The 16757-nt window shown below is 35.5% G+C and overlaps 1 protein-coding gene across 7 annotated transcripts in view; it reads left to right on the top strand.

The window, feature by feature from the left end:
* The window catches only part of VPS54 (VPS54 subunit of GARP complex), a 98462-nt gene that overhangs the window by 30080 nt on the left and 51625 nt on the right, over window positions 1–16757 (top strand). For 6 of the 7 annotated variants that reach the window (XR_004287792.1, XM_032352250.1, XM_032352249.1 and 3 more), the window contains 3 exons: window positions 8650–8728; window positions 10903–10937; window positions 13362–13493. Coding sequence is in view for 6 of the 7 variants with exons in the window: in XM_032352250.1 (XP_032208141.1) it covers window positions 8650–8728; window positions 10903–10937; window positions 13362–13493 (246 nt within the window). In the remaining variant the exon portion in view is untranslated. The remainder of the gene's footprint in view (window positions 1–8649; window positions 8729–10902; window positions 10938–13361; window positions 13494–16757) is intronic. The other variant, XM_032352252.1, reaches the window with a different exon arrangement.

Genomic DNA, 16757 nt, shown 5'->3' with positions numbered 1-16757 from the left:
GATACTCAATAGATGCAGAAAAAGCATTTGAGAAAGTACAGTATCCTTTCTTGATCAAAATTCTTCACAGTATGGGCATAGAGGGTACATACCTCAATATCATCAAAGCCATGTATGGAAAAACCCACAGCACATATCATTCTCAGTGGGGAAAAACTGAGACCTTTTCCCCTAAGGTCAGGAACATGGCAGGGATGTCCACTATTACCACTGCTATTTAACATAGTACTAGAAATCTTAGTCTCAGCAATCAGAAAAGGAAAAGGAGTAAAAGACATCCAAATCAGCAAAGAAGAAGTCAAGGGGTACCTGGGTGGCTCAGTGGGTTAAAGCCTCTACCTTTGGCTCAGGTCATGATCTCAGGGTCCTGAGATCGAGCCCCACATCGGGCTCTCTGCTCTCAGGGATCCTGCTTCCTCCTTTCTCTCTTTGCCTGCTTCTCTGCCACTTGTGATCTCTGTCTGTCAAATAAATAAATAAAATCTTTAAAAAAATAATATTAGAAGAAGTCAAACTCTCACTCTTTGCAGATGATATGATACTTAATGTGGAAAACCCGAAATACTCCATCCCAGAATTGCTAGAACTCATACAGGAATTCAGTAAAGTGTCAGGATATAAAATCAATGCACAGGAATAAGTTAAATGTCTATACATGACCAACAAGACAGAAGAAAGAGAAATTGAGGAGTCCATCCCATTTACAGTTGCTCCCCAAAATGCACAATATTTTGGAATAAATCTAACCAAAGAAAGAATCTGTATCCAGAAATCTATAGAATACTCCAAAAGAAATTGAGGAAGACACAAAGAAAAGGAAAAACGTTCCATGCTCATGGATTGAAGAACAAATACTGTGAAAATATCTCTGCCACCTACAGCAATCTACACATTTAATGCAATCCCTGTCGAAATACTGTCAACCTTTTTCAGAGAAATGGAACAAGTAATCCTAAAATTATCTGGAAGTAGAAAAGCCCCTGAATAGCCAGAGGAGTGTTGAAAAATAAAACTAAAGTTGGCAGCATCACAATTCCAGACTTCAAGCTCTATTACAAAGCTGTAATCATTAAGACAGTATGGTACTGGCACAAAAACAGACACACATATCAGTGGAACAGAATAGAGAGCCCAGAAATGGACCCTCAACTCTATGGTCAACTAATCTTTGACAAAGTCGGAATGAATGTCCAGTGGAAAAAAGACAGTCTCTTCAACAAATGGTATTGGGAAAATTGGACAGCCACATGCAGAAGAATGAAACTGGACCGCTTTCTTACACCACACACAATAATAGACTCAAAATGGATGAAAGACCACAGTGTGAGACAGGACTCCATCAAAATCCTTGAGGAGCACACAGGCAGCAACCTCTTCGACCTCAGCTGCAGCAACTTCTAGAAACATCACCAAAGGCAAGGAAAGCAAGGGCAAAAATGAACTATTGGGACTTCATCAAGATCGAAAGCTCTTGCACAGCAAAGGAAATAGTCAACAGAACTAAAAGATAACCGACAGACTGGGAGAAGATATTTGCAAATGACATATCAGATAAAAGGCTAGTATCCAAAATCTATAAAGAACTTATCAAACTCAATATCCAAAGACCAAATAATCCAGTCAAGAAATAGGCAGAAGACATGAACAGGCATTTCTGCAAAAAAGACATCCAGATGGCCAACAGACACATGAAAAAGTACTCAACATCACTTGGCATCAGGGAAATACAAATCAAAACCACAGTGAGGTACCACCTCACACTGGTCAGAGTGGTTAACATTAACCAGTCAGAAAACGACAGGTGTTGGCAAGGATGTGGAGGAAGGGGAACCCTCTTAACTGTTGGTAGGAATGCAAGCTGGTGCAGCCACTCTGGAAAACAGCATGGAGGTTCTTCAAAAAGTTGAAAATAGAGCTACCCTGTGACCCAGCTATCACACTACTGGGTATTTACCCTAAAAGTACACATGTAGTGATCTGAAGGGGCACATGCACCTGAATGTTTATAGCAGCAATGTCCACAATAGCCACACTATGGAAAGAGCTTAGATGTCCATCAATAGGTGAATGGATAAAGAAGAAGTGATATGTGTGGATGTGTGTACATATATGTATGTGTGTACACACACATATATAATGGAATACTGTGCAGCCATCAAAAAAACCGAAATCTTAACCTTTTGCATTGATGTGGATGGAACTAGAGGGTATTATGCTAAGCTAAATAAGTCTGTTAGCGCAAGACAATTATCATATGATCTCACTGATATGAGGAATTTGAGAAACAAGACAGAGGCTCATAGTGGAAAGGAGGGAAAAATGAAACAAGACAAAACCAAAGTTTGGAACAAATCCTAAGAGACTCTTAATCTCAGGAAACAAACTGAAGGTTGCTGGAGGGGAGGGGACTGGGAGGGATGAGGTGGCTGGGTGATGGACATTGGGGTGGGTATGTGCTATGGTGAGTGCTGTGAATTGTGTAAGACTGATGAATCACAGACCTGTACCTCTGAAAGAAATAATACATTACATATTAGTTAAAAAAAAAAATGCCGGTCATAGAGCAAAAGGGAGGCACCTGGATGGTTCAATCAGTTAAGTGTCTGACTCTTAATCTCAGCTCAGGTCTTTCAGGGTCATAGAGCCTACTCAAAAAAAAAAAAAAAAAAAAAAAAAAGGAAAAGTAGATTAGAACCATTTACCCCTGAACAACATGGGTTTGAACCATAAAGATCTACTTACATACAGATTTTTTTCAGTAAATATAGTTACAGTACTGCAAATGTATTTGGCTTCCTTAAATACATTTTGTTTTCTCTTTACTTTAAGAATATAGTATAGTATATAATATGTATAATATACAAAATATGTGTTAATTGACTGTTTATGTTACTGTTAAGGCTTCCAATCCACAGTAGAGTATTAGTAGTTAAGTATTTGGGGAGTCAGAAGTTATTGTTGGATTTTTGATTGTGGCATATTTGTGTTCCTAACCCCCACGTTTGAACTAAATGGAAATGAAAACATGACATACTGGGATTTGTGGCATGCTGCTCAACCAGTACTTAAGGAATAATTTATAGCAGTAAATACATATATTAGAAAAGAAGAATAATCTCAAGTCAGTGACCTCAACTTTTACCTTAAAAAGCTACAAAAAGGGGCGCCTGGGTGGCTCAGTGGTTTAAAGCCTCTGCCTTCGGTTTAGATCATGATCCCAGGATCCTGGGATCGACATCCGGCTCTCGGCTCAGCAGGTAGTCTGCTTCCCTTCTTCTCTCTCTGCCTGCCTCTCTGCCTACTTGTAATCTCTGTCAAATAAACAAATAAAATCTTAAAAAAAAAAAGCTACAAAAATAACAAATATATACCAAAATAAGCAGAAGAAAGAAACATCAAAGTTAAAATCAGTGAAATAGAAAATAGAGAAATAGAGAAAAATCAGTGAAACCTAAACCTGATTCTTTGATAAGATCAATAGAATTGACAAATCTCTAGTAATACTGATTCAGGAAGAAAAGGGAAAAGACATAATCACCAATAACAAGAATAAAAGTGATGACATCACTATAGATTTTACAGAAATAAAAAGACTAATAATGAAGTACTATCAACAACTTTGTGCCAATAAATTCAGCAAGTTAGATGAACTGATGAATTCCTTGAAGATACAAATTACCAAATCTCTATCAGGAAGAAATAGATAACTTGAATAGCCTTTGTAGTTATTAAAGAAATTGGTGTTAAGTAGCTTTCAAAGACGAAAACTCAGGTCCATGTGACTTCACTATTGATTTCTACCAAATAGTTAAGGAAAAAAACAATAGCATGTCCATACATATTCTTTCATGTGTTTATAAGGATGTGAAGGACAGGGCCAGTACTAGGATGAGGCCATGAATTGCCTGAGATGTAAAATGTGAAGAGCACCAAAATCTAAGAGTAGTGTTTGGGGAGTCAGAAGTTATTGTTGGATTTTTCTGTTGTATTTAAATATTGTATCCAGGCTGCTTGCTTGCCTTACCCTATTGTCAGCCCTGGTGGAATAACTAGAACTCTCGTATACTGTTGGCGGGAATTTAAAGTGGTACAACCCTTTTGTAAAACAGTTTAGTGGTTTCTTAAAAAGTTAAAAATACTTCTGGTTCAGCATGTAGGGAACTTGAAAAATGTCTACTCCTGTTCTCGAAAGAAAAAAATCTGAAGGAACTGAAAATAAGCAATTTAGAAGCTTTTTGAAGGTCACAGCACAGGGGCACAAACTCACTAAAAGACAGTGATGTAACCACAGGTTTATGGAATGCTTCCCTTCTTCCCACATTTTACCATCATATCAGTAGGGCACTGGTATAGTAATGGAGTACTGTGAAAGAATTGCATGTCTTCAACTTTATTTAAGAAATTTGTAAAGACAGGAAGGGAGACAAAGACAAGGACACGAGAGGAAATTTTAGCCTCTAACACCTGCAGCTACATCAAATAGTACATATAGTCTAATTCCTAGCCAGATAAACATAAAACCTCACAATAAATACCTGTTTACCTCAGTTCCTTTTATCCAGTACTTCATATTTGGCTTGCAGCAAGAAAAATTACAATAAATACTAAAAACAAGAAGGAAAAAAACCCCACAGTTTAAAGAAAGCAAGTACTAGAACGAGACTCAGATGGCAACAATTTCGGAATTATCAGACTGGGAATTTAAAATAACTATGGTTAATATGCTAAAGACTGCAGTGGAAAAGGTAGTCAACATGCAAGAATAGATAGATAATGTAAGCAGAGAGATGGAAACTATAAGAATCAAAGGAAATGCTAGAAATAAACACTGGCAAATGAAGAATACTTTTTTTTTTTTTTTGAATTTGTATTTTTAGTTTATTTCTTTTTTTTTAGCTTTACAATTTTTTTTTTCCAGCATAACAGTATTCATTATTTTTGCACCACACCCCGTGCTCCATGCAATCCGTGCCCTCTATAATACCCACCACCTGGTACCCCAACCTCCCACCCCCGTCCCTTCAAAACCCTCAGATTGTTTTTCAGAGTCCATAGTCTCTCATGGTTCACCTCCCCTTCCAATTTCCCCCAACTCCCTTCTCCACTCTAAGTCCCCATGTCCTCCATGCTATTTGTTATGCTCCACAAATAAGTAAGAAGAATACTTTTGATGGCTTCATCAGTAGACTTGAAATGGGAGAGGAAAGAATCAGTGAGCTTAAGGAAGTGTTGATAGATACTTACCAGAATGTGTGGGTCAGTCAAAGTATTGCTTAGAGGGAAATTTAACAGCATTGAATGTGTATATTAGAGAAAAAAATCTAAAATTAATTATCTAAGTTTTGCCACAGGAGACCAGAAGAACAAACTAAATTCAAAATAAGGAGAAGGTAAATCTGTTGTGTACTGAAACTAATGTAACATTGTATGTCAGCTATACAAAGCAAAACAAAAACCAGAAGAAAAGAAATTTAAAAAATTAGACCAGAAGTCAGTGAAATTGAGGTCTCCTTTGAGAAGATCAATAAAATTGGTAACTGTCTAGCAAGGTCAGTTAAGGAAAAAGAAGGCCTAAATTACTAGTATTAGAAATGAAAGAGGGAGGAGCGCCTAGGTGGCTCAGTGGGTTAAAGCCTCTGCCTTCAGCTCAGGTCATGATTGAGCTCATGTCGTGGGATCGAGCCCCACATCGGGCTCTCTGCTAGGTAGGGAGCCTGCTTCCTCCTCTCTCTCTGCCTGCCTCTCTTGTCTACTTGTGATCTGTCTGTCAAATAAATAAAGAAATCTTAAAAAGAAAAAAGAAATGAAAGAGGGCACAGCAGTAATGATCTCATGAACATTCAAAAGATAATAAAAGAATATTATGAACAACTCTAAGCACACAAATTCTGTAACCTAGATGAAAAAGATCAGTTCTTTGGAAGACACAAACCTTGCACATGAGAAATAGACGCTCTGAATAAAGCTATACTTATTAAAGAAACTGAATCAGTTATAACCTTTCAAAATAGAAAACACCGGGGCCACTTGGGTTCACTGGTGAATTATGCCAACCATTTAGGCAAGAAGTTATACCAGTTCTTTAAGATCTGTTCCAGAAAATAGAAGCAAAGGGGATACTTTCTAACTTATTCTTAGGTAGCATTAACCTAATATTGAAATTAGACAAAGACATTATGAAAAAGGAAAACTATAAACTGCTGTTTCTCAAGAACATGGATGCAAAAATCCTTAACAAAGAATTGGAAAGTCACACTCAATAATGTATGAAAAGAATTCTATACCATAACTAAGTTGGCTTTATTCCAGATATGCAGGGCTGATCCAATATTTAAAAAGCAATTTGTATAATCCATACATTGACTAAGGAAGAAAAATCATATGTTCATATCAGTAGATAGAAGATTTTTGACAATACTCAGTACTCATTCATGTTAAAAACTCTCAGCAAACTAGAAATATAGGGACAGTTCAACTTGATAAAGAACATCTACAGAAACTCTACAACTGTGAGAAAATAGATGCTTTCCCACTAAGATCAGGAACAAGGTAAAGATGTCCCTACCACTCCTTTTGTACATCACACTGGAAGCCCTAACTTTGCAAGACAAGAAAAGAAAATAAAATATACACTAGGAAGGAAGAACTAAAACTGTCTTTATTCACAGATAATCATGATTGTTTATGTAGAAAATCCCAAAGAATCAGAAAAATTCCTGGAACTAAAAAGCAATTATAACAAGATTGCAGGATACAAGATTACTATTATAAAAGGGAATTGCTTTCTTCTATGCTAGTGATGTACAGTTAGAATTTGAATTTAACTCAGCACCATTTACATTAGCACCAAAGAATATGAAATACTTAGGTATAAATCTAACAAAATATGTGCAAGATCTTTATGAAGATAACTACAAAACTGATGAATTGCTGAAGATCTAAATAAATAGAGAGTCCATGTATGTAGATAGAAGACTCAATATTGTCAACATGTCTGTTTTTCCCAGCTTGGTCTATAGATTGAATCCAGTCCCAGTTAAAATTCCAAGAATTTGTTTTGTAGATATCAACAAACATTCTAAAGTTTATATAGAAAGGGAAAATAGAATAGCCAACAAAGTATTGAACAAAGTTGCAGGACTGACACTAACTGACTTTTAAGACTTACTGTGAACTTATAGTAATATAGACAGTGTGGTATTGGTGAAAGAATAAACAGCATATGGATCAAAGCAACAAATTAATTCAGAGATAGACCCACACAAATACAGTCAACTGGTTTTTGACAAAGGTGCAGAAGTAATTTAGTAGTCTTTTGAGTAAATGTTACTGGAACAACGAGATACCTACCTGCCAAAAAAAGAAGAAAAAAAAATCTAGACATAGACTGCCCACACCTTTCATAGAAATTACCACAAAATGGATTGTAGATCTAAGTGTAAAATGCAAAATGGTAAAACCGGAAGATCACATAAGAGAAAATACATGACTTTTAGTTTGATGATGATTTTTTAGATTATAGCATCAAAAGCCCAATTCATGAAACAAAAAATTGACAAGTTGGACTTTGTTAAAATTGAAAACTTCTACTCTGTGAAAGACAGTACTAAAAGAATTATACAGACTAGACACTGGGAGAAGATATTTGCAAAACACATGTATGATAAAGGATTGGTGTCCAAAATACACAAATAATGCTTAAAACTAAGAACAACACAACTAAAAAATGGGAAAAGGACTTGAATGAACATTTTTCCAAAGATGTACAAATGACCAGGTAGTATATGGGAAGGTAGTCAACATCACTAGTAGTTTTAAGTGTTAAGTTTTATGTTATATGTATTTTGGCATAATAAAAAAAAATGCACAAAAGATCTGAACAGGCATCTCATGAAAGAAGACATACAGATGGCAGATAAGCATATGAAAAGATGCTTAACATTTTATGTCATTAGGGAATTGCAAATTAAAACAGCAATGGAATGCTGCTATGTATCTCAGAATTGCAAAAATTCAAAACACAGCACCAAATGCTGGCAAGAATATAGACTGATAGCAACTCATTCATTGTGGGTATGACTGTGAAATGGTACAGCCATGTTGGAAGACAGTACTTTGGTTTCTGCCACAATTGCTGTCAAAACTCTGAACACTACTAGCTCAGTGTTTGTTTTCCCTTTCCATACTCCATTTTCCCATGTGTCTTATTTATGGTATCTCTGAAAAGATAGAATTGGTTGTTAGTGAGCCATCTAATCTGAAATCAGAGTAGGGTTGGGTTCTCTTTCTTTCTTGAATTTGTCAGCTAATAACTTGTCTTTCTGTCTTAGGTGTCTTTCTTCTTTTAAAAAATTATTTTCAATTGATTTCTGTTATATAAATAAGGATTTTTTTTATTCGCATTCCCACTTCATTCTAATTTATGGAAATTTTACTGTAATTATATAAAATGGGATGAGTATAAGCATATAGGTGTTCATAGAGCTTGTATTGGTTTATTAAGCATACTTATTTATGTTTAAGTTGAAGAGGCTAGTGATTTCATGTTAAAAATTATAGAACTAATTTGGTATTTTCTTTTGTGAAATATTTTGATGCTTTGAATATTCATATTGCTACATAACATTGAATTTGTTATTTGTCTTATAGAGAGAGAAGATTCATGAGAGATGCAAGAATATTTGTCCTCCTAAAGATACCTTTGACAGGACTCTCTTACATACTCATGGTATGGAATATGTGCTATTTGTAGACAATATGAAGATAAATATGTGATAATTGTAGCATAGCATAAATATCAACAAACAAAATCTTAATTTGGGGACCTTGGTGGCTATTCTACCTATAATTTCATTTTTAGTGGAATTTTTATAGCCTATTATTATAATTTTTCCAAAAGCTTCTAAGAGAAACACTATGGGTCTCATTTTAGTGTTATCCTTCATTTCAACAAATACTTATTTAACATCTGGGTGCTTGGTATTTTGCTTGTTCCTTAAAAATAGTTGAATAACAAAGAGCACTTGTCTTCAAGAAGCTGATAGTTTTCTCAGTAGGGTTAAATAAGTAAGCCAACAATTGCAGCACTGTATATCAAGCAGTAACTTCAGCATGGTAGGTTGGTATAGATCTCCTAATTTTCTAAGCCTTAGAAAACTTACAGAATTAATGATTTCTTGTGTTTTAAACTAGCTGCTGAAGAGGTTTCTGTGGGGAAAGGCCTTCCAGGAAGAAGGAACAGTGGATGCAAAGCAACAGAGTCAAGAGAGAACAGAGCATGTTCTAAGAACTCTTAAGAGTACAGTATGTTGGCTCTACTAGGAGTAAGAAGTGAGGCTGAAGAAGTAGGCAGGGGAGTCAGATCATGAAGAGCCTTCTATGCCATACTAAGGAATTTTTCTTTTCTAAAAGCAGTCCAGAGCCTCAGAATATTTTTAACCAGGCATCAGATTTATGATTTTACATTTCATTTTGAAAACAGTTGTGGAAAATAAATTTAAGGATGTTGATAAACGGGAGGCAAAGAGACAGTTGGAGGCTATTGCAGTAATACAAGTGAGAAGTCATGTGGCCCCAATAACAGTTATAATGAAGATGGAGAGGAATTTAAACATTTGAGAGAGTTATCGAAGCACAAGTTTTGGTGGTCAGGCAGTTGTTGGTAATGGTAATGATCAGTTTGCACACAGAGAAGTTTCTGTGGATTTCACAATTTAGGATCTCTTATAGAGGGCATTCAGACTTAGAAGTGGTGGTTATAGAAAACAGTACTATATATTAAGGAGTGAGTACAAGAGAAAGAAATGGAGACTATCAATGTGGATATGACTTGAGGATTTGAGGGATAGCATATTGACTAGAGAGAACAGAGTATAAGAATATTTTTGCATGGTCAACACTAGATGAGGCAGGAGATGCATTTGCAAACCTGAGTGAATGCTTCCTTAAATTGTGTACCGGAGGGCCTCCCTTGTGTCAGCCTGGTCCAGGTTGGGTTTTAACTTTATCTTTTTTTTTTCTTTTGTTTTGTTTTGTTTTAATGAGAGAGAACGGAGCATGTATATATGCAGAGAGAAAGAACTATTAGAAGGAAAGAGGTTGAAGATGTGGAAAGAGGCAGGGTATTTGACGAAGCATGCTCCTAGAGGAGGCCGAAGGGTATAGAGTCTGACCCAGGAAGGTTAGTTTTGGAAAGGAGGGTACATCCTCTGAGATTTAGCTGGGAGATGAAGGTAAAGTAGGTTCATTTGCAGGTTTGTAGATATAAACTAAGATGTCTAAGAAGAAAATTAATAGGGTATTAATATCTTAATATGTTATTAAAATCTTTTTTCATAAGAAATTCTGGGTGGGATGGTGAGTATTGTGAACAATAAAAGCACTATTCCTATATTAGAATGCAATTCTTTTTTTTTTTTTTTTTTTCAAGTTTTTATTTCTTTGACAGAGAGAGAGCATAAGTCGGGGGAGCAGCAGGCAGAGGGAGAAGTGTAGGGCTGGATCCCATGACTGTGGGATCATGACCTGAGCCGAAGGCAGACGCTTAACCGACTGAGCCACCCCGGTGTCCCAGAATTTAATTCATTTTTAAAAACTATATGCCAAACTTATTTTCACCAAACTTAATAAGATAGCATCAACTTTCTGTGTCCATTTAAAAAAGACTTGAAATATATTTAGCTTTCTTGCTCTCATACAATTGATTAAAATTATTTGAAACATAGAATTTTTTCAGTGCTTTATTTACTGCTAGGCATATAGGAAGTGCTTGATGTCTGTTGAGGGAATTTAAGTCTTTACTTAATTGTGGTATAGTACAGAATCTGGTCAAAATATATTTTATAGAATAAAATGAAAATAAGTTAAGAAAATTGTATTTTCTTTTTTCTTTTTTTTTCATAGATAAATCCAGGACAGATCTGGAGCAAGTACCTAAGGTAACAAAGCTTATAAATGAGAAAAATATTTAATATCTTTAATTTTTTATTATCTCTAATATTGTTAATTTTACCTTATCAGAAGCTTTCATTTGGGTTTTTTACACCTTAACCACTTGGCCTGTTCTGGGACTTTGTGCATCACTTTTCTTCTTTCTTTGGCCATCATCAATTTCTTCTTTATTACTGAAATCTACAAATGTGTTTAAGTCTCTCCATTCTGAAAAAGAACTTTATTGATGTTACTACCCCTTCAAATTATTAAGAGATATGTCCTTTGTGTGAAAATTTTAAAGAGATGTGTAATAGATGTTTTCTTTCCCCGCTCTGCTCTGGGGAAAGAGTCCATTGCATTAATTACATTCTCAAAGAGGTCTATGATAACTGCTCTCTAAAGTGAAATGACACAGAGAAGACAACAGACAGAAGCAAAAAGGCAGTCATTTTTAAAGTTGTTTGATTCCTACAAGATAAAATTCAAACTCTATCATTTAAGGCCCTTGATTATTCATTTCCATCATAGTCACACTCAACTTTCGCTTACTAATCTTTACACATTCTTTACTTCAGTCTGGAAGACTTTTCCCTCAACTCCCCGTATCTAATCCTTTCTTTATATTCTCTTACTTAAATGGCAACTTTACATGAATACATCTCTTCCCAGCTGAAGATAATTGGCCCCTTTGCTGCATTTCCTAGTATTTTACATAGACCTATGCCTTCCTTTTAAAGGCATTTGTCACTCTTCTTGTAAGATATTTATGTGTATATTTTACCACATCCATTGGACTAAAGGTCCTTGGGATTAGGACCTATATAATAATTTATCTTTGTTTCCACCTTAGTGCCTAGCATACAGGTTACATCATCAGTAAATAGTTATTGAATTAATCAGTACTTTTAATTATACTAAAGCAAGGACTAAGAAGTACACTCATGTCCCTAGTTAGATTTTCCCTATCAATTTATACTAATTTTTGGATATAGGTAAAATGGATCAGTAACTATAATAAAATAGAGCATAGAAATTAAGTAAGCTAAACCATGTTTCAGGCCTTATGCTAGGTACTAGAGATACAAAGATTAATTAGCTATAAATCCAGTCTTATAGGGATGTATGATCTCTAGGAGGTGATACATATATTTAATAAATAATTTTTGTGAAGTATGAGATGCATAAATATATGTGGTATACATACTTATGTTCAGAGATGGGGTGACTGATGTGTTCAAAGATGGGGTAAGTGTTCATACAGAGATAACGTTTGCCCTTTTGATTTGGTTGTGTTCTCCAGGAAAATAGACAGGAAGGCATTCTAGGCAGAAAGCATGTACAGAGATAGTTAAGCACAAGAGGGTATGGAAGTTGAGTATTGTTAGAATGTAACTTGTAAATAGTGGGAGTGGCAAAATACAAATTGATGATGGAGTTCAAAGAAAATGAAGGGCCTTTGGGGCACCTGGGTGGCTCAGTGGGTTGAGTGTCTGCCTTCGGCTCAGGTCATGGTCCCGATGTTCTAGGGTCGATCCCTGCGTCGGACTGTCTACTCAGCTGGAGAGCCTGCTTCTCCTCTTCTCTCCTTTGCCTGCCTCTCTACCTGCTTGTGCTGTCAAATAAATTAATAAAATCTTAAAAAAAAAAAAAAACGAAGTGCCTTTGATGCCCTTCTAAAGAGTTTGGTCCTTAGATCATGGGACTCCATTGAGAGATTTAAACAGAGAAGTTAATTCAGTGATAGTTGCATTTTAAAAGTATATCTGACAGCAGTATAGGGGATAGATTGAGGAAGGACATGAGTAAATAGCCATTTACTGTAATCCAGAGATGATGAAGAGCTGCACTAATAAAATGCTATAGACATAGAAGAGAGAGAACATTCAAGTGTTACGTAGAAAATATAATGCGTAGGACTTAGTGCCTGGAGGGATATGGTATGTAAAGGAAAAAGAACGAACTTTTCATAAAATTGAATTTGTTCTGGTTTTAAAATTCAGTATATGTCTAATCTTCAAGACTAATTTTGAAAGCATTTTAAGCAGGAGAAAGTAGAAATATAAAGAACTTGATACTTGGCATTTCAAAAAAACTACTTCAGTGGGAAATAATACAGAAATTTTGGTATAAGTAGGATATCTCCCTTTGGTGTGTGCCTGGTGGGACTGCATCAGTGAATTTTATTACATAGTAATGGAATGATCGCCTCCATTGGTAAAGACAAAATACATTTTTCTATTTTTCATGAGTATTTTTAGCTTGATGAAACACTATACATTTTTATACAGATCTTTGTATAAATCAATGTATTATTTTTGCTGTTTATGCTTCAGATCTAAGTTAATCATCTTTAACAGTCTTATGATGTTTGAAGGGGTAGTGGATATTAAAAAATGTTTATCTAATGAGGAAAATACATTTTTTAATAGATTTTTATGAAACCAGATTTTGCCTTGGACGATTCCTTAACTTTTAATTCAGTTTTACCATGGTCTCATTTTAATACTGCTGGTGGAAAAGGAAATCGTGATGCAGCTTCCTCAAAGTTGCTACAAGAAAAGGTAATTTCATTTTTACTTTTTTCCGTGTAGAAAACTTTATTCTGGTTAAGTGGTACCTTTTGTGTGGTTTCTGATCTAGTTATTTATTAAGGGCTATTTCTTTTAATTTTTTCATATTTTTTGTTATTGCCTTCAAATCTAACTGATAAAATAAGAGCATTTGATTCAGTGGAAAATAAGTTGTGCTGGTGAAAAAGAAGCTAATTGTTGGAGTGCTTCTTTATTTTTTTTTAAAAGATTTTTTTATTTATTTGTTTTGACAGATAGAGATCACAGGTAGGCAGAGAAAGAGAGAGAGAGAGAGAGAGAGAGAGAGAGAGAAGCAGGTTCCCTGCCGAGCAGAGAGCCCGATGTGGGGCTCGATCCCAGGACCCTGGAACCATGACCTGAGCTGAAGGCAGAGAGGCCTTAACCCACTGAGCCACCCAGGCGCCCCTGTTGGGGTGCTTCTTAATCTAAAATAGCAGTTGGTGGAATTTCAGTTATCCCAAACAATATATCGGCTAATTTTATATTCTTTATGATTTGAAGTGTAGAAAATTAACTTTTGCTGTGGTACCATTTTTCCTTATTTCCACATCGTAGGGATGATTATTTTGGAGCAAAAATATGATAGCTGAAATATACAGTATTGTATTAAAAATTGCATTAAAGGGGGCCTAGGTGGCTCAGTGGGTTAAAGCCTCTGCCATTGGCTCGGGTTGTGATCCCAGAGTCCTGGGGTCCTGGGATCAAGTCCTGCATTGGGCTCTCTGCCTGCCTCTCTGCCTACTTGTGATCTCTATCTGTCAAATAAATAAATAAATAATCTTTAAAAAATTGTATTAATTTTGCAAAGCCTAACCTTTTGCATGTTATTAGTCAGCAGTTTTTAAAAACTTTTACAATATTTTATAATATGTTGAGAAGTCAGCGTGTTACAGAGTTTTAAACATATCTTAACTCATATATCAAGGATCGTTTAAAACTAGAATAGGAAGTAAAGATTTTTTATTCCCGTTCTTTCTCAGCAGTTTAGAGCTTTCCTAAAACTGGTTTTAAACTGAGAAGAAAGCATTTTGTTTCAGGCTAGTGACATCTCTTGGCAGTCTGAAAACTTTTCTCAGGAAGACTATTCAATAAATGAGGTCTAGTAACTGAAGAAAAAACTAGTTTGGGGAGAAGAGGAGAAGAAATGTAGGGAAAGAATCATTGACTATTCCTTCTCCATAGTTGAAAATAAAAATGAAGTAATTTTTCCTTCGGCAACATTTTTACCTGTAAAGGTTTTCCTTGAGTAAGAACAAATTTGTAAATCTGATGAAAATTATGGATTTAGGGGCACAGACCTACTCACAGATTGCTTTTTCACATTCCAATATATACCCTGTTAAAATAATACCTTAAAAGAGAAAAACAACAAAAGCCGATAAAGATCTCATCCTAGGGGCGCCTGGGTGGCTCAGTGGGTTGGGCCTCTGCTTTCAGCTCAGGTCCTGATCTCAGGGTCCAGAGATAGAGCGCCACATCGGGCTCTGTTCTGCGGGGATCCTCCTCCCCTCACTGCCCCCCCCCACCCCACTGCCTTGCCTCTCTGCCTACTTGTGATCTCTCTCTCTGTCAAATAAGTAAGTGAAATCTTTTAAAAAAAGATCCTCAATACTAATCTTTACTAAATACTTTTAGGAAGACTAAAAATTGTTCTAGGAAATGAATTATGAAAATATTATGCTTTTTTTAAAAAAGATTTTATTTATTTATTTGACAGAGAGATCACAAGCAGGCAGAGAGGCAGGCAGAAAGAGGGGGGGAAGCAGGCTCCTTGCTGAGCAGAGAGCCCGATGCAGGGTTTGATCCCAGGACCTGAGATCATGACCTGATTAGAAGGCAGAGGCTTTAACCCACTAAGTCACCCAGGCTCCCGGAAAATATTATGCTTTTGAAAAGAATGGATCAATGGAATATTGATAACTTGCAGAAATTTTTGAAGTTCAAATGAAAGTTTTTTCATGTTAAATGTTTAATTAAAGGATTGGAATTTGGTTTTTGTTAAGTTGCAGAATCAGGTTTGTTATGTTTACATTCTGGGTCCTTATTCTACTCTTAGAAAAGGAATGGAAGAAAGAATTCCAAGAGAACACTTTCATACTCACTCTATGATTGATAAACAGCTGTTTTTATCTTGTGAATTTTAAAGAGGGGGGATGCTACAAAGAGCATTAGTTAATTTGTATCCCACTCTAGTGCTATCCAAAGTCCTGGTCTATGATGAAATAAGGAGCTTGAACTAGAATGTAAATCATTGCATTACTTCCTTTATTAAGAAGGTCTTTCTATGAAAAAACAATGCAGTGGGCTTAGTGATGTAGTTGATTTACTTTTCAGCAAATACCTTATTTTATCATGGACCTGTTAAATAGTTAACAGACTGGCAGCAGCATATAAACCATATTTTCAATAGCAGTGTCCTGAAGGAGTTACATTCTCAAATTTCCTATTCTGAAAATTGAGTCCTCTTTAGCTTACAAGGTACCCAAGTACCTTTGTCCCCATATTGCTTTTTGGGTAAATAAGTGAACAAGCCATGTTGAAGATGAAAAGAACAATACCAAAAGGGTATAATCTCACGAGATTTAAACCATGGAAAAAATTCTTGTTTGTAACCTGTTGTATATTGTAATAGATTACTGAAGGAGCCTTGTTGAAGATATGTGTTATCCTGCATGGTTTGAAGAAAATAGTCTTAGTGACCAAATACTATCTTCTAATCTTATGAGTCCTAAATGTTGAAAGTGCATTAACCCTTTAACACTGAATTCTTCTGAGATGTTGAGAGATAATGCCCAAAGTTTGAGCTATAGGTTAAAGAATCTAAAAGTTAAAAAGTGGGAGAGAAATGGAAAGATAATGTAGCCAAAAAAGGCATATGCAATTAGAAAGGAAGAAAAGGCAACTCAAGCTTTAGGAGTCCATATTTGAAATTAGAAAGCATTTTAATATATGTTGCTCTAGGAATTAATCTTGCTTGTGTTACAAATATAATATATATGAACTCTTTTAAGGCATATGTCAAGCTTTTAAGGGAAAAATATATCCGAAATAAATTTCCAATATATTGGCATTTTACAAATATATGTGCGTGTGTGTGTGTGCATGTGTGTATTTACAAATATATACTGAGTTTTACAAATTGGTTAAAGAATAATTTTTGAAATGCAAAATAAGCAGCCTTGAAAAAAAATCCCAGTGAATTCTGGTATTTTCCATAGTTTGTGACTGGATCAT

Source organism: Mustela erminea, chromosome 7, assembly GCF_009829155.1.
Source record: "Mustela erminea isolate mMusErm1 chromosome 7, mMusErm1.Pri, whole genome shotgun sequence".
NCBI classification, from domain to species: domain Eukaryota; kingdom Metazoa; phylum Chordata; class Mammalia; order Carnivora; family Mustelidae; genus Mustela; species Mustela erminea.
Note: the sequence above shows the minus strand (reverse complement) of the source record. Positions and strands in the feature narration are given on the sequence as shown.